At 42.7% G+C, this 23393-nt stretch overlaps 1 protein-coding gene across 2 annotated transcripts; it reads left to right on the top strand.

The window, feature by feature from the left end:
• The first annotated feature begins 1887 nt into the window (after positions 1-1887).
• On the top strand, positions 1888-21969 carry LOC139407207 (nuclear receptor coactivator 7-like). Of its 2 annotated transcripts, none has more exons than XM_071150770.1 (17): positions 1888-2054; positions 5139-5269; positions 8740-8900; positions 13137-13198; positions 13664-13771; positions 13846-13947; positions 14041-14166; positions 14247-14431; positions 14891-15045; positions 15225-15854; positions 15935-16097; positions 16211-16361; positions 16552-16680; positions 16809-16961; positions 17037-17132; positions 17260-17333; positions 18551-21969. In XM_071150770.1, exons 2-17 carry the CDS (start codon positions 5232-5234, stop codon positions 18684-18686), a joined length of 2469 nt encoding a protein of 822 aa, XP_071006871.1. In that variant the 5' UTR covers positions 1888-2054; positions 5139-5231; the 3' UTR covers positions 18687-21969. The 2 variants fall into 2 exon arrangements, with proteins under 2 accessions (XP_071006871.1, XP_071006872.1); XM_071150771.1 differs by having other exon boundaries at positions 1914-2054; positions 14924-15045.
• The last annotated feature ends 1424 nt before the right edge of the window (positions 21970-23393 follow it).

Genomic DNA, 23393 nt, shown 5'->3' with positions numbered 1-23393 from the left:
TGCCCAATATAAAGGATCATGACTGGAGGAGGCAGGTGGCAGCGGGAGGAGGTAGGGAACTGGTCTGTCTGCCCAGTATAAAGGATCATGACTGGAGGAGGCAGGTGGCAGCGGGAGGAGGTAGGGAACTGGTCTGTCTGCCCAATATAAAGGATCATGACTGGAGGAGGCAGGTGGCAGCGGGAGGAGGTAGGGAACTGGTCTGTCTGCCCATGATAAAGGATCATGACTGGAGGAGGCAGGTGGCAGCGGGAGGAGGTAGGGAACTGGTCTGTCTGCCCAGTATAAAGGATCATGACTGGAGGAGGCAGGTGCCAGCGGGAGGAGGTAGGGAACTGGTCTGTCTGCCCAATATAAAGGATCATGACTGGAGGAGGCAGGTGGCAGCGGGAGCAGGTAGGGAACTGGTCTGTCTGCCCAGTATAAAGGGTCATGACTGGAGGAGGAATGAAGATAGCATAAATAGGAAAGTATACCAGTTTAATTTGAGGACCAGGAATTTGAGGGAAGAGATTTTTGATGTACCGATTCCATGGTAGAGGGTGTATGAGTTGATAAATAAACACAAGATTCAAGACTAAAATTATTATATAGAATTCTTGCCAACAACAAAATGTTGAATATTTGGGGCATAAAATCATCAAAGCTCTGCAGATTTTGTTGTGAGGGTAGAGAATCAATAGACCATTTATTTTGGTGTTGCCCTCAGGTAGCCTGTTTCTGGTCTCAGGTTCAGGAATGGCTGAAAATGCATAGCATTGATCTAAAATTGACCCTAGGAATAGTACTGTTAGGAGATCTGAAGAGACCGGGTCAGTCAATTACTAATATACTAATACTTTTAGTAAAAGTATTTATCTTCAACTCGCAATCTGTGGATTCTATTCGATTAGATAGATTGAAATGTATGTTAAACTTCACAGCATAGTTGAAAGATCTCGAATGATTGAGGGACAGCTATTGGTTCACAGGTTTTGGCCTGGTGGTATATTGGTCAACATGCCCTTGAGCAGGGCATTGACCCTGGATTCTTCTGTGTGTCGCTCTGAATGGGAATCTGTTGGATGACTGGTATGATGTAGTTATTGAGCGGCTTCACTGCAAGTATATTGTATGTTTTTCGAATATTCAATAAATAATAAATAAATACATGTAAAAAAGTAGTGGTCTCCCATCCTTTCAGGCTGTTGGCCTGAAGTAGGCCTAAATAGATAAAAAATAGTGGAGTATGATATGTATTATAATTTGAGTGTAGTGTTAGATAATTGGGTAATGGCTGTTTTTTTGTTGATAAAAAAAAGCAAGTATAAGGGAGTACTCCAGTCTAGTAGGTCCCCCCTCCCAAAAAATAAATAAATAAATAATAATAATAACATGTCCACGAAAATAAGACCACGAGGTGAGGAAATTGTTTCTGGAGGTCAATTGGAGTGGCGAATTTGGTCAACCAAAAGTGTAATTGCATATTTTCTACGTGAGCCTCATTTGGTTAGGTTGTTACTAATGCGCTGACATAAGTGGATGCACGTGGCATTTCGGCAAATATGGAGAAGGAAAATAAACGACTAAGTCGAAGTTGTAACACATCTGCCGTCTTATTGGCTAGCATGGGCTCACCTGCGGACGTGCGTTTCCTTTGTTATAGAACATATTTGTCAGGACTGGTCGTATTTGCGTTATTTAGAATTATGAAAATGCATGGTTGCACCTAGCTAGCTTAGATAATATATTTTAATGGTGTTATGCATGTCCACTATTTGCAAGTCGCAACTAACGTTAAAAAAGTAAACATTGTCAACCACGCTATTGAATTCATCTTTTTTTTTTCTCCGCCTTTGTCACTATAAACAAACTGTCTGTAATGACATCAGCTGTCAGTGTTGTCTTGGGTGGACCTTGTCCCGTCTGCGTAGATAACTCTCCAGTTTTGCAGACAGCATACGTTCATGCAGACAGACAACAAACTCCGGTTGCATCCATAGTCATCGGGAAATCTCAGTTTTGCTGCATCACTGCCAGGAACACGTTAAGCAAGAAAAGCAGGATTCAGAAAGGTGGGTAACGTTAAGTAGCTAGCTTTAGCATGACTGAACTAACTACGAAATATATTGACTAGCTACATAACTAGCTCTCATTATAAACCTAACGAGCTAACTAACGGTTAATTGAAAGGTAGATTAGAGCTAAATTAGCTAGCTCATATTTTTGTTGTCGTGTTGCTGTTTAACTTTGTCTAACGTTAGATCTCTTTTGTCTACCGATATCGAAAGGCTCAATGTTGGCTGTTTAATTTCTGCTGCACCTGTTACAGACATCGATATGCAGTTATTGTAAAGTCCCTAACGTTAACTAGTTTTGGCCGGTGTTGACCGTCAATGTAAATGATAATTTGTTCTTAACTGACTTGCCTAGTTAAATAACATAAAAGTTCAAGGTTTTCAGAGATTCCCTGGTTGCCTTCTCTGTTAATCTAATCTGTTCTTCTTCAAATCAAATTTGATTTGTCACATACACATGGTTAGCAGATGTTAATGCGAGTGTAGCGAAATGCTTGTGCTTCTAGTTCCGACAATGCAGTAATAACCAACGAGTAATCTAACGAGTAATTCCACAACTAGAAATGCCACCCTTGTGGGGCCCCCAGTGTTGAGGATCAGCGGGTTGGAGATGTTGTTACCTACTCTCACCACCTGGGGGCGGCCCGTCAGGAAGTCCAGTACCCAGTTGATGAGGTTTAACGGCAGTTGGCATCCAATAAATGTTGCATTACCGCCACCTACTAGACTGGAGTATACCTCCCTTATACTTTTTCCCCCCTAAAAAAAAAGAGTAAAGTAACAAACACCCCATCACCGAACCCTACACTTACTTAAAAACTCCACCACCCTACTCCACTATTTCAATCGGTCTAGTCCTACCTCAGTTCAAAAGCCTGAAAGGACAGACACACCCACTCAACACACCCTATAACTATTTTGACCTCAAGTCTCCTACATCCAAATACCTCTCTGCAGTTGCCACCACAACCTCAATTTTCTGCGACCTAAGTTCCATCCCTGCAGTACAGTTGATAACCATTGCTATAAACAATAAACATCCCATCTTACTGTAGCATACGACAACTTCTGCACTACTCTAACCCTGGAAACCCCAACCTGCCTCTCTCGTACGGACGCCATGGGCACGCCTACAATTAACACATACCACTACTTTCCCCAATGCTACACATTCCTTTGTCTCATGCCCTTCTGCACACTTCTCACACCTAGGAACCTCCCTCCTACACACTGCTGCCACATGCCCATGTGCTTGACACCTGTAACAACGAAATGTATTCTGCGCAAAAGCTTGTATGGGATAACTTATACAGTACCAGTCAAAGTTTGGACACTCCTACTCATTCCAGGGTTTTTCTCTATTTGTACTATTTTCTAAATTGTGGAATAATAGTGAAGCCATCAAACTATGAAATAACACATATGGAATCATCATGTAGTAACCAAAAAAGTGTTAAACAAATCTAAATATATCTTATATTTGAGATTCTTCAAAGTAGCCACCCTTTGCCTTGATGACAGCTTTGCAGTCAAAACATTACTTTTGTCAGGCAAAGACTCAACATCAAAACTCAAAAGAACAGACTCTTCTGTTTCACCGCTCACGCCACCCTGTCTGCGTCGCACCAAACGATGAGCATCACAAACAGAATCTTCCCCTTCAGTTGGTCAACTTTCACATTTACTGCTACCCCAGTAATCACTCCTTTTTTTTATTGAGAGCAAAACAATTCACATCTCTTGTCCCCATTTTGTTTTAACATGGAGAACCTGCTCCATCTGACCAGCAGAAACACAAACAATTATCGCAAGACCACTTCTGGTTATTTTCACCGATTCCACAGCACCCAACTCTGGTTTCACCCACACTGAAACCTCAAATGGATCAGCCAAAAGGCAAGGGTCCACTTCACTCCTATTGTCACAGGCTCATCTTTATCTCAAATCAAATTTTATTGGTCACATAGCAATGTTCATGCGAGTGTAGCTCGGTGCAAGCCTTGGGCTCCGAGAACTTCACTACACCTACCACCTCTGATACTTCGCCCTCGCTCACTCAAATGTTTCCTCCTGTCTTTGATCCCGTGTACAGCTCACTCTGCTTATACTTTCAGACATTTCTTCTTTATTACACCATCTCCCTTTTTTCTGCCATTTTTTACCGATTCAAGCTCACCCTCTTCCTCCCTCTGACCTCCTGTCTTTCTCCCTCCTTCCTCCTCCCTAATCCAAGTACATGTCTCCTTATGATAATACTACAATTCTACTGACTTGCATCTTGTTCTTGCCCTCTCAAGGGATGCCATTTTCCATCAACCCCTCTGATTTTCTCAGTTGCTATTCTGTTAACGTTACATGCCACTCCTTACCTTTGACATAAGGAGTGGATTGTTGGTTACAGACTAATTCAGAGATGCCCGTTTTAGAAATGCAGTTGCTCAGAGTTACTACAAGCCATTTGCCAAGGTTGTAATTGTGAGCTGTTGCAGTGATTCACCCTAGTCAAGTTATTTTACTAGGCAAGTCAGCCAAGAACAAATTCTTATTTTCAATGATGGCCTAGGAACAGTGGGTTAACTGCCGTTTTCAGGAGCAGAACGACAGATGTTTTTCCTTGTCAGCTCGGGGATTCGATCTTGCAACCTTTCGGTTACTAGTCCAACGCTCTAACCACTAGGCTACCTGCTTTCCGTACCTAAACTCCTCCATGGAATAGAGCGCAGACCCGTTTTTGAAATAAACCTCTGACTCCAAGTCACTACACAGGCGACGCTTCAAAAATTCTTAAACCCTTATCGTGTACTTGTTTGTATGCTTTTTGTCTGCTGAAATCCATACTTTATAAGTATTTGGATATGTAGGCCTACGTAATCAGAGATTCAATTGGCACATGCGCTCATTTGCCAAATGCTCAATCGATATGCTTTCAGCTCTACACTTAAGCTGATGGACTTGTGGCATTAGCTATCACTCAGCTTGTTCTAACAGTCTGGTGGAGTCGTTTGCTTGCTATTTGGTACACTGCTGCAGCCAACGCAGTTACTCAGATAATTCTCTTCATTAATTTCTCTCCTCCCTTAGGATAAGGAAGAGGAAAGGAGCGGAGAAGGGATAGTCTTCACGTTCTGCTCAGTGTATGTGTTGGGGTGCATGAAGCTGTAGACCACTGCACTGATGGAGAAGAGGGAGAGGAAGCCTGGCTACTTTTCCAGGTAAGTGAAAGTTGTTTCTGTGTTTAGGCCAAATTCTTTTAGCGTTGTGTTTTCCGAGACGGCCTGTGTTACCAGGATGCGGCAACTATGTTTTCCTTTACTGTGTGCACAGCGTGACAGCACTGACTGACCTCCCATTATGCCATTGTTTGTCACGTTGTGTTCAATTACATTTGTATTAGTCGCAAACACATTTAGCAGATGTTTTTGTGGGTGTAGAGAAATGTTTGTGTTCCTAGCTCCAACAGTGCAGTTATATCTAGCAATTCATAACAGTACACACACCTAAAAGTAAAATAATTGAATTTAGGAATATATAAATATTAGGATGAGCAATGTCAGAGTCCGGAGTATAACTGTATGTATTTAATGGTAGGTATAGACAGTATGTGGATAGAATATGTATATCTTAAAAATATGTAGGATAGAATAGTATATGTACAGAAATAGTTGATTAGGATAGGCCTATAATACAGTATATGAAATGGGTAAAACAGTGTAAGCATTATTAAAGTGACCTGAGTTCCATATCTATGTACATAGGGCAGTATATCTGTAGAATACATAGGATAGAATTGTGTGTGTATTATATATATTATTACACATAGTACCAGTCAAATGTTTGGACACCTACCCATTCAAGAGTTTTTCTTTATTTGTACTATTTTCTACATTGTAGAATAATAGTGATGACAGCAACACTATGAAATAGACAGTGTTAAACAAATCGGAATATATTTTTGATTATTTGAAGTAGCCACCCTTTGCCTTGATGACAGCTTTGCACACTCTTGGCATTCTCTCAACCAGCTTCACCTGGAATGCTTTTCCAACAGTCTTAAAGGAGTTTCAACATATGCTGAGCACTTGTTAGCTGCTTTTCCTTCACTCTGCGGTCCAACGCATCCCAAACCATCTCAATTGGGTTGAGGTCTGGTGATTATGGAGGCCAGGTCATCTAATGCAGCACTTCATCACTTTCATTCTTGGTCAAATAGCCCTTACATAGCCTGGAGGTGTGTTGGGTCATGTTCCTGTTGTAAAACAAATGATAGTCCCACTAAGCGCAAACCAGGTGGAATGACATATCGCTGCAGAATGCTGTGGTTACAATGCTGGTTAAGTGTGCCTTGAATTCTAAATCAATCACCAGCAGTGTCACGGGCAAAGCACCATCACACCTCCTCCATGCTTCACGGTGGGAACCACACATGCGGAGATAATCCGTTCACCTGCTCTCCATCTCACAAAGACAGAGCGGTTGGAACCAAACATCTCATTTGTACCAAAAAGACAGACCAAAAGACAGATTAACACCGGTCTAATGTTCATTGCTTGTGTTTCTTGGCCCAGGCAAGTTTATTTTTATCGGTGTCCTTTAGTAGTGGTTTCTTTGTAGCAATTCGACCATGAAGGCCTGATTGATGCAGTCTCCTCTGAACAGTTGATGTTGAGATGTCTGTTATTTGAACTCTGTGAAGAATTTATTTGGGCTGCAATTTCTGAAGCTGGTAACTCTCTAATGAATTTATCCTCTGCAGCAGAGGTAACTCTGGGTCTTCCTTTCCTGTGGTGGTCCTCATGAGAGCCGTTTCATCATAGTGCATGATTGTTTTTGCGGCTGCACTTGAAACTTTCAAAGTTCTTGAAATGTTCCGGATTGTCTTAAAGTAATGATGGACTGTCATTTCTCTTTGCTTATTTGAACTGTTCTTGCCATATGTATTGGTATTTTACCAAATGGGGCTATTTTCTGTGTTCCACCTCTGCCTTGTCACAACACAACTGATTGGCTCAAATGCATTTTGAAGGAAAGAAATTCCACAAATGAACTTATAACAAGGCACACCTGTTAATTGACATGTATTCCAGGTGACTACCTCATGAATCTGGTTGAGCGAATGCCAAGAGTGTGCAAAGCTGTCAAGGCGAAGGGTGGCTACTTTGAAAAACCTAAAATATGTTTTGATGTGTTTAACACTTTTTGGTTACTACATGATTCCATATGTGTTATTTCATAGTTTTGATGTCTTCACTATTATTCTACAATGTAGAAAATAGTAAAAATAAAGAATGAGTGAATGAGTGTGTGTCCAAACCTTTGACTGGTACTGTACACACACTAGAGGTCAACCGATTACTCGGAATGGCCGAATAATTAGGGCCGATTTCAAGTTTTCATAACAATCGGAAATCAGACCTCTCCTTATCTTGCGCACTGTCTACTTGTTCTCTGTCTGCGTACTCTGACTGACGTTGTGAACACGGAGTAGTGCTCTGTAGCCATCTGGCCCTCATTCAGAATCCAGTAGTAATGATGGAAGCATGAGGAATCCAGTAGTAATAATGGAAGCATGAGGAACCCAGTAGTAATGATGGAAGCATGAGGAATCCAGTAGTAATGATGGAAGCATGAGGAATCCAGTAGTAATGATGGAAGCATGAGGAACCCAGTAGTAATGATGGAAGCATGAGGAACCCAGTAGTAATGATGGAAGCATGAGGAACCCAGTAGTAATGATGGAAGCATGAGGAACCCAGTAGTAATGATGGAATCATGAGGAACCCAGTAGTAATGATGGAAGCATGAGGAATCCAGTAGTAATGATGGAAGCATGAGGAATCCAGTAGTAATGATGGAAGCATGAGGAATCCAGTAGTAATGATGGAAGCATGAGGAATCCAGTAGTAATGATGGAAGCATGAGAGCCTGGCTCTGTCTGTCCTGTTGCTGTTGTTTTTGGAAGAGTTGTTTGTTTTGCATTATCTGTGGTTGTGCTTGAGTGGGTACACAGGCAGAACAAACATTTCTCGGTAACCAGGATAGAGAAAAAGCAAGAGTGGGACAAAATGGTAGAGCGCCGAAAGAAATCTATACATTCCGCTTGTGGAAATGTCTCTGTGTGAAACAGGATGGTGGTCTAGCATTTTGCTGGTGAAATCCTGAAACGTTTACTAGATGTCGGTTGCTCTGCAGTATCCGTAAGAAGCTATTAAAAGACCAGCGCTGTATCCTTTTGTCTCGTGTCTCCAAACGTATTGATCCACTGCCCAGTGCTCCTCCATTAGAGATGCTCTCTATCTCTCAGCTTCTTCATTTTCACACATCCTTTTGTCTGTACAGCATTGGTTTTCCTTGAATGTTGACTTCCCTATCTCATCTCTCTCTTTCCAACTTTCTATACTGTGCCTACACTGCCTGGGCCTTGTTTACAACCTGTTTCTGTCAGTCCCATAGGCCTAGCACTATCCCTGTGTACACTGGGTGACTAGCTTTGTTCTAGCTTCCCCTGTTAATGAACCTAGGCGGGGGTGGGAGATGCCATGACGTCATCGCCTGACCTATCAATGGTTAATCAGGGAAAAGGGGAGCAGAGAGAGGGAGGTAGGGAGAGAGAGTGAGCAAGCAAAGGAAATCAAATGTTTATAAGCCTGAGGAAACAAATTGCCCTCTTTATCCATAACCTCAGGCTGAAGAGGCGGAGACAGCTCAAGCAGAGCCAATCAGGGAAGGCAGTGGCTGAGCAGAACCGGTTGGATTTGTCCTCAAAGATGCCCGTCATCTCCTGCCCAGACCCTGCTTTTTCTGAACCCCTGGAGAGGATTAAACCTAACCTGCCTGGAGTCTCAGGTAAAACTCAGTCACACATAGGAACTTTCCCTAGGCACTGAGGCACATGACCCCCTGTTATGAACAGAGGGCCAGAATGATCATCTTATCAAGGAAGTTTCATAACTGACTAGATTCTCTTCTGTTTTTAGTTTTGGCAGTTGTTTTTGGCAGCTTTTAGGACAATGTGATGAATATCCTCAGCTCTCCCTTCAGATTCCTGTGGTTGGATGGAGGAATAGCCAGTTGGCAGGTGGAATTTTCCATGTTTTGCAATATGGCATACCACATTATCATGATAATATTAGTGTGCTGCATAAGGAGTAGCTAGTATACATCAATCATTTGTGAACCTATATTACTGTCACAAGTAGCCTAATAAGTGTCTTTATTCAACACTAATATATCTAATCGAATATTTTAATCTAACAGTATTTCTGTCAGTGTTGTTTTTGAACTAAAATGGCAGTCTCCTTCAATGGCCAACAGGTCTTCTATAGCTAGTCTAGGCCTTGACCTGTAACTTTTTTGCCACTTATTAGCCACATTTTTTAAAAAGCGTAAAAAAAAAAAACTCTGAAAGCTCAAGTCACTAGTCAAAAAATAAATAAAGAATTGTATGATGCAAGGAACCACTTTACAATGCATTACGATCATTTTTACCATAGAGCATCAGACCAACATGTAGGCTCCACTCTTTGCATATTCAAGCCTATCTCAAAATATAACACTGCCCCTTTAAAGCTATCCTGAAGGAAGGCTGGCCACCCTTGGTAGCCTGTAAAATATTACAATTACAACCAAATGCAAAAAAAGTATTTTTATAAAATAATGAAGGGCGTAAAAAATATCTAGGACGGTTCAAAACACTCTGGGACTGTGACGACAGTCAAAATTCATAGACTGCATATACAGTGGGGCAAAAAAGTATTTAATCAGCCACCAATTGTGCAAGTTCTCCCACTTCAACTATGCCAGACAAACTGAGAAAGATCAGATTTATATCAGTATAAAAGACACCTGTCCACAACCTCAAACAGTCACACTACAAACTCAACTATGGCCAAGACCAAAGAGCTGTCAAAGGACACCAGAAACAAAATTGTAGACCTGCACCAAGCTGGGAAGACTGCATCTGCAATAGGTAAGCAGCTTGGTTTGAAGAAATCAACTGTGGGAGCAATTATTAGGAAATGGAAGACATACAAGACCACTGATAATCTCCCTCGATCTGGGGCTCCACGCAAGATCTCACCCCGTGGGGTCAAAATGATCACAAGAACGGTGAGCAAAAATCCCAGAACCACACGGGGGGACCTAGTGAATGACCTGCAGAGAGCTGGGACCAAAGTAACAAAGCCTACCATCAGTAACACACTACGCCGCCAGGGACTCAAATCCTGCAGTGCCAGACGTGTCCCCCTGCTTAAGCCAGTACATGTCCAGGCCCGTCTGAAGTTTGCTAGAGAGCATTTGGATGATCCAGAAGAAGATTGGGAGAATGTCATATGGTCAGATGAAACCAAAATATAACTTTTTGGTAAAAACTCAACTCATAGTTTTTGAAGGACAAAGAATGCAGAGTTACATCCAAAGAACACCATACCTACTGTGAAGCATGGGGGTGGAAACCCAGAAAAATTGAACATGTTTCATTATTTATTTGAGGCTAAATGGATTTTTATTGATGTGTTAAAATAAGTGTTCATTCAGTATTGTTGTAATTGTCATTATTACAAATACATTTTTTTTTTTTTTAATCGGTTAATCGGTTTTAATCGGTATCGGCTCTTTTTGGTCCTCCAATAATCTGTATCGGCGTTGAAAAATCATATTCGGTCGACCTCTAGTGATGTGCGGTGCGCAACAGGCACTGTCCTCTCCGGTCTTGTGACAATTTGATCTGAACAAGCCAGTGTCTCGTATGTTGACAGAATCAAACCTTTAGACATTAATGTTAATTATACTTCCTTTTATTTGTCAAACATTACTGGAGTTTAGCCTATTTAATGCATTGGGAAAGTATTCAGACCCCTTCACTTTTCCTACACTTTGTTACGTTACAGCCTTATTCTAAAATGGATTAAATAAAAACATGTCTTCATCAATCTACACACACTACCCCATAATGACGAATTGCAAACAGGTTTTGAAAATGTTTGCACATTTTATTAAAACTAAAACATATTTACATAAGTATTCAATATCTTTGCTATGGGACTTGAAATTGAGCTCAAGTGCATCCTGTTTCCATTGATCATCCTTGTTAATTCTACAACTTGATTGGAGTCCACCTGTTGTAAATTCAATTGATTGGACATGATTTGGAAAGGCACACACCTGTCTCTAAAAGGTCCCACAGTTGACAGAGATTGTCAGAGCAATAACTAAGCCATGAGGTCGACAGAATTGTCTGTAGAGCTCCGAGACAGGATTCTGTCGTGGCACAGGTCTGGGGAAGGGTACCAAAAAATTTCTGCAGCATGGAAGGTCCCAAAGATCAGTGGCCTCCATCATTCTTAAATGGAAGAAGTTTGGACGACTCTTCCTAGAGCTGGCCGCCCGGCCAAACTGAGCACTCTGGGGAGAAGGGCCAGGGTCAGGGAGGTGACCAAGAATCCTAAGATCACTCGGACAGAGCTCCAGGGTTCCTCTGTGGAGATGGTTGTCCTTCTGGAAGGTTCTCCCATCTCTGCAGCACTCCACCAATCAGGCCTTTATGGTAGTGGCCAGACTGAAGCCACTCTAAAGTAAAAGGCACATGGCAGCCCGCTTGGAGTTTGCCAAAAGGCACCTTTAGTGGCCCAGCCAGAGCCAGAACTTGAACCCAATCGAACATCTCTGGAGAGACCTGAAAATGGCTTTGCAGCGATGCTTCCCATCCAACCTGACAGAGCTTGAGTCGATCTACAGAGAAGAATGGGAGAAACTCCCCAGATACAGGTGTGCCAAGCATCATACCCAAGAAGACTGGAGGTTAGTCGCTGCCAATGGTGGTTTAACAAAGTACTGAGTAAATGGTCTGAATGCATATGTACATGTGATATTTAGTTATTTTTTTGTTGAATACATTTTCTGTTTTAGTGTGTGGGGGGGTGTAGTCAATTTTAAATACGGCTGTAATGTAACAAAGTGGAAAAAGTGAAGGTCTGAATACTTTCCAAATGCACTATATTTATGTAATTAAAGTCTCATTAAAGTTTGACTACGTACTTCACCTTCCTCATGTCATGTCATCGGTTTGGACATGAGGCTGTAGCCATATGCATATCACCTACACTTTGACATGTAGGACTTTTTATTTGTGTACATGAAAAATAGATTTTAATATTACGGCAATGTTGATCCAATTCTGATTGGAGTAATGGTTTGATATAGTTTTTCGGACAATTTACTGTAAATCTATTTTTTGTCAGAACAATTTATTTTCTTGTCCCAGACGAGCGTTGTTGTCGAGGCCTGTAGTCTGTAAAGCTTAGAGACCTTTCATTAACCCCGTGTTAATCTACTAGCCACAGTACTGTCAGTACCAGGCCAGCTGTGTAACCTGCTGTCAGTAATCTAATTAAACCTGGTCATTTGTCTCTCCAGCCCAGTGTGGGCATCTAGACAAAATAACCCACATAACCCTGACAGACAACTCACTGAAGGACAGACGGATATCTGTGTTATTGCTGTGTCTGTCTGTCTTCTCCAGGCCTGGTTATAAAGGATTCAAGCTAAGGCCTTTTACCGTGTGCAGCCTTTTAATTTAGAAGGTTGTTGCATATTGGCTTTACAAACAATGAAATTCAATCAGAACAGATATCCCCATAATCCTAGGTATGCAGTTACTGACCAATGAGTCTATTCAGTCCTATACGGCATTCACTCAGAGCTACAACAGGACACAGAAAGAAAACAAACATATCTTATGACTATTTCTTGATCTGATAAAGCTACCAGTCACTATGCAGTAGTGAATAAGTGACAGCTCTGTACCAAAGGTGATCTCTGAATGTACAGTGACCCACGGCTGGACTCCTCACAGCTGTACAATGCTGAGTCATCCCTCCACTGTTTCTGTAGGAGCTGGAGTAGAGGACATAGTGGGAGGGTGTTTTTAAGAAACTGGCTCTGGCAATTAGTGAGAGATTCCAATATAGCTCAATTTTAAAGCACTATTGTGTTTGTGCATATATGCTTTTGTTTCTGATTGAGCTGCTCTAAGGCGGTCATCTCTCTATACCGTGTCAGTGACCTGTGGCTGTCTTTCAGATGGCAACAGGAGCAGCCAGGCCAAGAGAGAGAAGAGGCCCCCCGGGACAGTGGAGTATACCGTCAGTACAGGCTGCCTCCGTGATGCCTCACTAACTCCACTCCCTCACACTACAACTCCCATAAACCCATGGGTTTCTGACTTCAAAGACTCTAGCTTAGGAAAGCAATGTGGACAATAAACCTCAAACATTTTCTTCAGAAAATACAGGGGTGTATTCATTACGCCTAGCAATGGAAACCGGTTTCCATTTTTTTAAGAGCCAAATGGAAGCAAACTGAGTGAACGAACAGAGGGACCTACCTGAATTTGTCCAATAGAAACTAATTTTCATGGCAAAATCTTTTCCGTTTTGGAGTAAAGTTTCTGTTGCAAAACGTTTTGCGACAAAATCGGCTTAATGAAGACACCCCAGTTGTATGCTTTGCAAGATTTCTGTAGATTTAGTCTCATGCTCCATTTTGCTTTGGGTAGGTTGATACTTTTGGTAATCAAAAATTACTAAGGATTTAACTTCATGTTACAGGTGGGACTCCAGGAATCTCTAAGCAGCATTGCTCTGAAGTTTAACATCACCCCGAACAAACTGGTGCAGCTCAACCGTCTCTTCTGCCGTAGTATCTATCCTGGACAGGTGAGGTTTTAGCACATTACACACCACTTCATGCTGTAAATCCTGGCTAACATGCCTGTATTTCACCCTTGCAGAAGCTGTTTGTTCCTGACGTGGGCCAATCGGGTGCCGACTCTCAGTCTGTGGGTTCTTCTGACCCCGCCTTCCCCAGCGGCCTATCAGAGAAGGTGTTACAGGTAAGTCAGTTCTCCTTTTTAAGATGACCCATACTCAAGTAATCTTTGATCCTGGTTCTGTGCTTGTCCCTGCTGCCTGGCGATATGTTTCAGGATGGAGACTCCAGCGGCAGGTCAGTAAGACCATTACGACGGGTGCTGTCGCCCCCGTCCGAGGACGAGAGCCCCGCCACGGTCAAGTTCATTAAGATGAGCTGCAAGTACTTTACTGACGGAATGGTAAGTGGCCAAACCGTAGGCCATTTTGCATTAAAGACCACCACAGCAGACTCAAACTGCTGTATTTTATTGTCTCCCAGGGTGTGGTGGGAGGGGTGATGATCGTGACGCCCAACAACATCATGTTTGACCCTCACAAGTCTGACCCCCTGGTGATTGAGCACGGCTGTGAGGAGTACGGCCTCCTCTGCCCCATGGAGGAGGTGGTGTCTGTGGCCCTCTACGACGACATCTCCCGCATGACGCTCAAGGACGCGTTGCCGTTGTAAGAACCCACCCTGCCATCTTGAGAAGCTCTTTCACACTGTCCATCTTTCCCTATTTAAACTAGCCCTTTTAGCTCTTTCTTGGTCTTATCTTAACCTTGCTTTTCTTACTGACTCTTCAAGCGTCACACTTTTTCTTCTTGTTATTTCTACCTCTTTCTGCACTCCTCTCTCTCGCTCACTTGTTCTTTCTCCTCCCTCTCTGAGGTGGAAACTGATTTCCGGTACCAGATTCTAAGGGCAGATGACTCGGATTCGTTTTTGTCTTTAGTTTTTGAATAATCTATTATATTTTATTTTGAACTGGTTCATTGTCTCAGTTACTATTATTTGTAGTATTATTTTGCCTTTTGAAATCCCTTTTTATTTCTGTTCTGTTTTTCAGTTGCATTTTCTTTTTGTTTATTTATTTTTATTTTCCCATCCTGCTTTGTGGTGTGCCCCCTGACACAATACAGAGACCCACCCCAGGATCTGTGTCCTCTGTACAGGCCCGGGGAGTGGGAGGAGCTGCCCTCAGAGTGCGACCTTAACCCCTTTAGCCGCTACGAGGCGCTGGACCCCAAACGACCCATCGTCCTGGACGACATCAACTCTGCCCTGTCAGAGACTGGTATGACTGGGAGATAACACATAATGACTTGTATTGGATCAGGGTGAATCATGGCATATCAAAATGAATCATTATACACGTCAAGTTAAAAACAAATTAGCTTGTGCATAATAATAATTTAGCAATATTTTGATCCATGTGGTCATTTTAATAAAACAGCATGGTTTCTTATATCCCAGTCATAGCGAGAGCAGAGTGTGATCCAGCAGACAAGTCTCCATCAGATGAGTGTTTCACAGAGCTGGAGCTTCCATTGAAATGGAGCGCAGAGGAACCGAAGAGCGGATCCAGACCGCCTGCCAGTGCTACAAGCTCGGACCAGCAAGGAGAGCCTCCAGGATCTAATACCCCTAAACGAGCAAAGTCCCAGGACCAGTCCCCCTCTGACTCAGTCCCACTGACCTCGCAGAGAGGGGAGGAGGAGGATGAAGGACTGGTACAGAACAGATCCATTGAGGACATGACAGAATCACTGCCCGTCTCATCAGAGACTGAGAAAGACGGTGAACTCTTGAAGGAGAAGCTTGCTAGCCTAGCCACAGGCCAAGACGACAACTCTACAGGGCAACTAGTGAACAGTGTTAGCATTAGAGAACAATCAGAATCCGCAATGGACCAAAACAGGAAGCTGAGCTTCAGTGAGACTGCCGAGGCTCCGGGAAAATGTATTTCTTGGGAACCCAGCCCTGCAGGCGAGCTGCAGAACGGACCAATGATAGAGGGGCTGAGTGAAGAAGAGAAGCGGAAGAGGAGAAACAAAGCGGAGGTGAAGTCCTGGCTGCTGGAGCGGATGCAGGCGCCCATCCAAAGTGAGTGTTCACAAACACTTCAAGCATTTTGTGTCGTTTCTTGTATTGCATTGTTTCAAATTTTTCAAAAATCTCTGCAGACACGCTTCTGTCCACGGAGAGGAAGAGTAAGACCCCTCCCATGTTCCTTTGCCTCAAGGTGGGCAAGCCCATGAGGAAGTCCTTCGTCTTTAGCCGGTCATCCAGCCCCGCTCACACGAGAGAAAAGCAGCCGGAATACTGGTTTGCTGTGCCCCAGGAGAGGTGAGAGGTCAACCAATGAGACCACAGCCAGAACCTCGATGACAACTGGTGTGTTCACAATTTTATAAACTTTCAATAAATATTCTGAAACATAAAAGTGTGGTGTGTTTCAGGGTGGACCACCTATATGCGTTTTTTGTCCAATGGTCTCCTGATGTGTACGGTAAGGTGGCCAGGGAGCAGGGCTTCGTGGTCGTGGAGAAGGACGAGCTCAACATGATTGATAACTTCTTCAGTGACCCCGTGACACCTCACAGCTGGGAGGTGAGTTCACACGGCATGATCCCTCGGATGAGTGCATTTTGACTGTGATGTTATGTTAACATTGTGGTCAAGTATTTTGTGGGTGTGTGTGGACCAAGCTGTCTTCAATGTTTGGACTATGAGTTTTATCGGTTAAGTATGTTTTGACTGTACGGTTAAGGTATCTAACAGTACATGGTTGTGTTCGTAGATCATCACCATCAACGAGGCGACGCGCAGGCAGACTTTTGGCAGTTACGAAGGGGAGGAGCCTTCGGGGGATCTACTGCCCATGCTCAGTGACCCTAGCACTCTGTTACAGGACACACACATAGAGAAGGTACACACACGCCATGACTCACAACACTTTCAATCAAGAAAACAAACATGTGACTTTACCTACACAACCTATGCAGAAATGCACATCGACACACACTTCCCAGAATTTGTTTTTCTCTCTCCCCACAGCTTGCGCGTCTGCTGCCGGCGCGGGCGCAGGGGTATCCATGGAGACTGGCTTACAGTACGGCAGAACACGGGACCAGCTTAAAGACCCTGTACAGGAGCCTATTGGATGTGGACAGCCCTGTGCTACTGGTCATCAAAGACATGGGCAACCAGGTACACAAACACTGACAATGGTGCCCAATTTTTATTGGAATCTTGAGTTTTTTTTAATTCTCCCCCCCCCATTAGTTGTTTGGGGGATACTCTACCCATCCTTTCAGAGTAAGTGAGCATTGCTATGGCACGGGAGAGACCTTCCTCTTCAGCTTCTGCCCTGAGATCAAGGTCAGACATAGTCATATTATACTCTGTGTGTTATCCTTATAGCCATGTTCAAGTGTAATGCTTTATATGAGCTGAATGCCATTGCTTTGCTCCCTGACTTCCAATGTGTTGCTTTTCCTTTGCTCAGATGTACCACTGGACTGGGCAGAACTCCTACTTTGTTAAAGGCAACATAGATTCTCTTCAGATGGGAGGAGGAGGGTGAGTGTATTTAAATATGTGATTGAGCAATGTGAGGAAGCGTGCAACTGGCATGCTGACTGCAGAAATGTCCACCAGACTGTTGGCAGATAATTCAATGTTCATTTCATTACCATAAGCCACCTCCTTTGTTTTTGAGAATTTGGCAGTACGTCCAACCGGCCTCACAACTGCAGACCACATGTTTGGCTTCGTGTGGGCGAGCGGTCTGCAGTGACCCATGGTAGCGGTGGGGTTACGGTATGGGCAGGAGTAAGCTACGGTAAACGAACACAATTGCAATTTGAATGCACAGAGATACCATGACGAGATCCTGAGGCCCATTGTCATGCCGTTCATCCGCTGCCATCACATATTTTGGCGTAAACAACAGCGTGTTCCAGTTCCTGTCAATATCCAGAAACTTGGCATAGCCATTGAAGAGGAGTGGGACAACATTCCACAGGCCACAATCAACAGCCTGATCAACTCTATGTGAAGGAGATGCTGCATGAGGCAAATGGGGGTCATACCAGATACTGACTGGTGTTCTGATCCACGCCCCTACCTTTTTAGAAACAAAAAAATGCATCTGTGACTAACAGATACATATGTTTTCCCAGTCATGGGCAATCCATCGATTAGGGCCTAATCAATTTATTTTAATTGACTGATTTCCTAATATGAATTGTAATTCAGTAAAATCTTTGGAATTGTTGCGTTTATTTTTGTTCATACAAAACTCGTTTTTGACTGCACTGGGCCTTATAAGAATGACAACAAATGGCAGCTTATATACACAAAAGCTCTGGTGATCAGGTTAGGAAATGGCATGACAGATATTTTGATGTCTGTGTATCACCTGAAATAGCTAGCCTATTAAATTATAGGCTGTGGCTACGAAGTTTTAGCCCCTGCCCCCTACGGAAACCTCTTTCTGAAAGCTAAGGATCCAGATCATGTTCTGCGCATGTGTTATTTTATGCACACTATGTAGCCACTGCTCACACTCCACCTCCCTTTACGTTTACCTCTTTACTCACCCTCTTCTGAACCATGATGATGTAGCCCATCTCTGCCTCATATTTCTGTACGCAGCGTTGTACCCTCACTGTCATGCTTTGCTTGACAAAAAGCCATGTAAGCATCTTTGTGTGACCTGCTCTCTGTTGAAGTCAACTTGTAGTTGCCATGTCGTTATGAGTTTGTCTGAACTTTTTTCCTGTCTCTCTCCCTAGAGGTCAGATAGGGCTGTGGGTGGACGCTGACCTGTACCACGGCACCACCTCCAGCTGTGCCACCTTCCACAACCAGCCCCTCGCCACCCAGAAGGACTTCACCATCCACAGTGTGGAGGTCTGGGCCTTCGAGTAGCCTCCCTCCACCTCCAGTCTCCGCTAAACCCCACCCACACTTGTGGGAACCTAGACCTAGCTTCAACGCCCACCCCTTTATCAGAATGCGGAGCTGATGATTTCAGATGGTGTATGTCATGGTTTATGCCAGCCGGTTTGATGTGGTTGGAACCTGGTTTGTTCTGAGTGTGGCAGAGGTGTGAAAAGCTGTGGCTGGTGTATTTCCCTTTCTCTCTATTTGCTGCCTTAAGGTTCTCGCATGCTTCCTAGTCAAAATGTGGCGCGCTGGTTTACTCATTTATTATGACAAGATTTTGTGACGTTAGTTTTGGTGTTTGGCAGGATTTTTTCCAGCTGTTCACACACATTTGTTTTCTGAGACAAGTTTAAGTTCACTAGCTGAAGTCTACTCGCCTTTGTCAGTGATTGGTCAAAAGTAGGGATTCTTCAATGAAGTGTTTGTCATTCAACGAGAGACGACAACCTTTCATGCACATTTGTTCATTTAAAATACTGCACCAAACATCTTAGCTAGATGTAAAATTGCGTGACGAAGACCTCGGCAAAAAATAACTACACATTTGTTAATTTCTCTGATTTATTCAAACTATTTTGAGGAAGTGTATATTGACTATGTTGCTACGGCATCTCAAGAGGGACAAAACATAATATTGCTGCTTTTTTTCTTCATTTTCAAGCAGTCATTTAAAGGGAGTATGTGAAGCACAGATGTGCGTCTAGCTGAGTTCTGCTAGGAGCAAACCGAATCTAGTATGCAGGCACCTTTTTATACCTACCACGCCACAGCTATCCCAGCATGCAGCCTGCGTGCAGAACTCAACTTCTACCCACTCGGAGGGGGAGAAGTAGAGTGACTCAAGTTCCTGGAGGATCAGAGGCGATTCTGATGCAATTGTCCTTGCTAATGAAATCCGTCATAGCTGACTGTAAACCACAATACTAAAACAATTCATTGTGAGATTTTTGTATTAGGGAAGTGTCTAATAGTGGGTACAATGCCCATCAAAAGGGAATAAGGCATCTGGTGAAGTGAATAAACAACCATCAATTCTCGCCAATCAGATTGCTCCTTTTTGTTATCAACCAGAATAATCTGATTTCCCTGAGATTAGGAACTGATGTGAAAAGAAAAGGCAGGTGAAAGGGAAGAAGTTTTAGGTAGTGCTTTTGAGACTCATTTCTCGAACACACACATTCGCCCCAAACCCACTTTAAATATAGGAGTAATTGTTTACAAAGAGAAGAGGTTTGCATTCACTGAAGGTTGTATTGTTCTCATGTCTCCAGTCCTATATAGACTGAATGAGAATGTTGCATTTCATGACCCTCGCTTTCCAAAACAACTGCCCACTAAGGGAACATACAGTGCATTCGGAAAGTATTCAGTCCCCTTCTCTTTTTCCACATTTTGTTATGTTAGAGCCTTGTTCTAAAATGGATTTAAAAAAATGTTTTTATTCCCCATCAATCTACACTCAATACCCCATAATGACAAGGCAAAAACAGATTTAGACATTTTTGCAAATGTGTATATATTTAAAAAAAATATAAGTAAAAAAAAAATATATAAAAAAAACTAAGTATTCAGACCCTTTACTCAGTACTGTGTTGAAGCACAGCGTCGCTGCATAGCTATTTTCAGGTCTCTCCAGAGATGTTCAAGTCCAGGCTCGTTCTGTTGGAAGGTGAACCCCAGTCTGAGGTTCTGAGCACTATGGAGCAGGTTTTCAACTAGGTTCTCTCAGTACTTTGCATTCAGGCCAAAGAGTTCAATCTTGGTTTCACCAGACCAGAGAATCTTGTTTCTCATGGTCTGAGAATCCTTTGGGTGCCTTTTGGCAAATTTTCAAGCGGGCTGTCATGTGCTTCCGTCTGGCCACTCTACCATAAAGGCCTGATTGTGCTGCAGAGATGGTTGTTTCTGGAAGGTTCTCCCATCTCCACAGAGGAACTCCAGAGCTCTGTTAGTGACCATCACATTCTTGGTCACCTCCCTGACCAAGGCCCTTTAGTTTCGCTGGGCAGCCAGCTCTGGGAAGAGTATTGGTGGTTCCAATCTTCTTCTATTTAAGAATGATGGAGGCTATTGTGTTCTTGGGGACCTTCAATGCTACAGAAATGTTTTGTTACCCTTCCCCAGATCTGTGCCTCGACACAATCCTGTCTCAGAACTCTACGGACAATTCCTTCAACATCATGGCTTTGTTTTTGCTCTGACATGCACGGTTATCTGTGGGACCTTATACAGACAGGTGTGTGCTTTCCAAAGGGTCTGAATGCTTAAGGTATTTCAGTTTTTTTAAATTTGTAATACATTTGCAAACATTTCTGAATCTGTTTTCGCTTTGTTATTATGGGGTGTGTGTGTAGATGAGGAAACATTAATTCAATCAATTTTAGAGTAAGGCTGTAATGTAAGTAAATGTGGAAAAAGGGAAAGGGTCTGAATACTTTCAGAATGTACTGTAAAGAGAGAGTTTTTGTAATGAACAAATGTTTTATTATACTTTTGTATGTTTGTATGTTTTTTTTGTTTTGCGTTTAAATTTTCTGTTTTGTTTTAAAGGAAGTCCCGTCATCGGCCACAAGGTTGATAAATCCCAAGCAGGAAATAGATTGAAGGTTCTCAAGGCAGTATTAGTTTGTCACATCTCTGACCAACTGTACCTTCTCTTGGTTTTGTATGCGTTTCTGTAAGTAGGGTGAGTCCTACAGAGTGTGAGGGTTTAGTCCATTGAGACAAGGGAAGTAGGGAGGGATGTCGTTTTGCACTGCAGGCTTGTGGGACAGTTCAATAACTCGAGGTGATTGGTCTTGTCTGTGGAATTAACATCAATCACTATTGTCACTTTCTACCACTACGACAGGGAAGGATGGGTCACCACTGGTATTTTATTTGGGAAAGAAAGGGATATACCTTTTTTCTCAACACGTTCTGTTGATCTCATGCAACTGAGGGTTCCTTTTTATTTTCCAAACCGATGTCGATAAAGGGAGTGTTCTGTCTCTAGTTACTGTAAGATGACTAGGTCTACTGCATGATATGACTACTGTAACTGTTGAATCTGTTCCTGTGTTCCCACTATCCACAATCCTTACAGGTATGGCTTTGTTTTATGTATTTTGCCATATAGATGTTGCGTGTTCTTCTCATTGTGAATGTTTCCAGTGTTTTATTTCCTGTGAATCCAAAAACCATAGTATCATATGTGAATACCACCAAGGATGTATTTATTCTATTGTTGCCACGTTTAAAACGAAATAAACAAATAATAGCGTTCCATGCTGAGAATTGTTTCCCCCCCCCCCCACTTGCTTACTTGTCCAAGGTTGGCTTGCTTACTTACTGTCTTATGTGGGCTACATAGGCAAATGCAACTTGTGTATTTATCCCATAGGCTAGTAAGTAAAGCTGACTCAATTTTGACAAGTAGTTTAGGATTTAACTGAGTAAATTGCTCAACATCTAGGGGGCGAACGGTCATGACTAGAAGGGATCCAGCATTTGGCAAGTTAACGTCAGAAGTAGAAACATTTAGCATTTTAGCTAACCCTTTTCCTGACCTTAACCTAATTATCCTAACCTGCTACGAAAAGTAAAATCTGACATTAATTTGACAAATGATGGATCCCTTCTAGCCATGACCAAGGCATTTGCGCTCAACTTGCGGCCAGGGACGAATTAATGCAGGCGTTTACCGGGGCTGAAGCCACTGGGCCTAGTCCAGTGGGAAGAAAAAAATAATCATAGAAGGAAATGTGTACTGTGTATATATAATACTGTTAGGTTCTAATTTCGCAGAGTAAAAACTCTACAGACACTATGAAAGCTTAACCAAGTTTATTCTTCCCAGAGGATCAATACAGCTGTATTAGACAAAAAACATTTTCACACAAGCACTGATGTTTAACTGTTCCTCCTAGGCTGAGTCTCCTCCTACCCATCTGTACAAACATTGTTCTTTACTGCTAGGCAGGACACTAGTGATACAGGCCATAAACTTTTATTTCTCTCTTAACTTCTTGGTGACACGGGGGCAGTATTGAGTAGCTTGGATGAATAAGGTGCCCAGAGTAAACTGCCTGCTACTCTGTCCCAGATGCTAATATATGCATATTATTAGTAGTATTGGATAGAAAACACGGAAGTTTCTAAAACTGTTTGAATGATGTCTGTGAGTATAACAGAACTCATATGGCAGGTGCAAACCTGAGACAAATCCAACCAGGAAGTGGGAAATCTGAGGTTTGTAGTTTCATTTAAGTGATTGCCTATCCAATATGCTGTGTCTATGGGGCCAGGTTGCACTTCCCAAGGCTTCCAGCAGATGTCAACAGTCTTTAGAAAGTTGCTTGAGGCTTCTATTGTGAAAGGGTGTCCAAATAAGAGCTGTTTCAACAAATGGACTAGGCTGAGGCCTATCAGTTGTTTACTGCGCGGTCACGCCGTTCCTTCTTTTTCCTCTGTAATGAATACGCTATTGTCCGGTTGGAATATTATTGAAGATTTATTATAAAAATACCCCAAGGATTGATTGTAAACATTGTTTGACATGTTTCTACAAACTGTAATGAAGCTCTCTTGACTTTTCGTCTGGATTTTGCGCTTGCACATTGTGCCTTTGAAATAGTGAGCAAAACAGGTATTTGGACATAGTTTTGTTCGATTACGTCCATATTTAACATTTCTTGTGGGAGTCCTGGA

This window comes from Oncorhynchus clarkii, chromosome 4 (genome assembly GCF_045791955.1).
Source record: "Oncorhynchus clarkii lewisi isolate Uvic-CL-2024 chromosome 4, UVic_Ocla_1.0, whole genome shotgun sequence".
In the NCBI taxonomy this organism is placed as follows: domain Eukaryota; kingdom Metazoa; phylum Chordata; class Actinopteri; order Salmoniformes; family Salmonidae; genus Oncorhynchus; species Oncorhynchus clarkii.
Note: the sequence above shows the minus strand (reverse complement) of the source record. Positions and strands in the feature narration are given on the sequence as shown.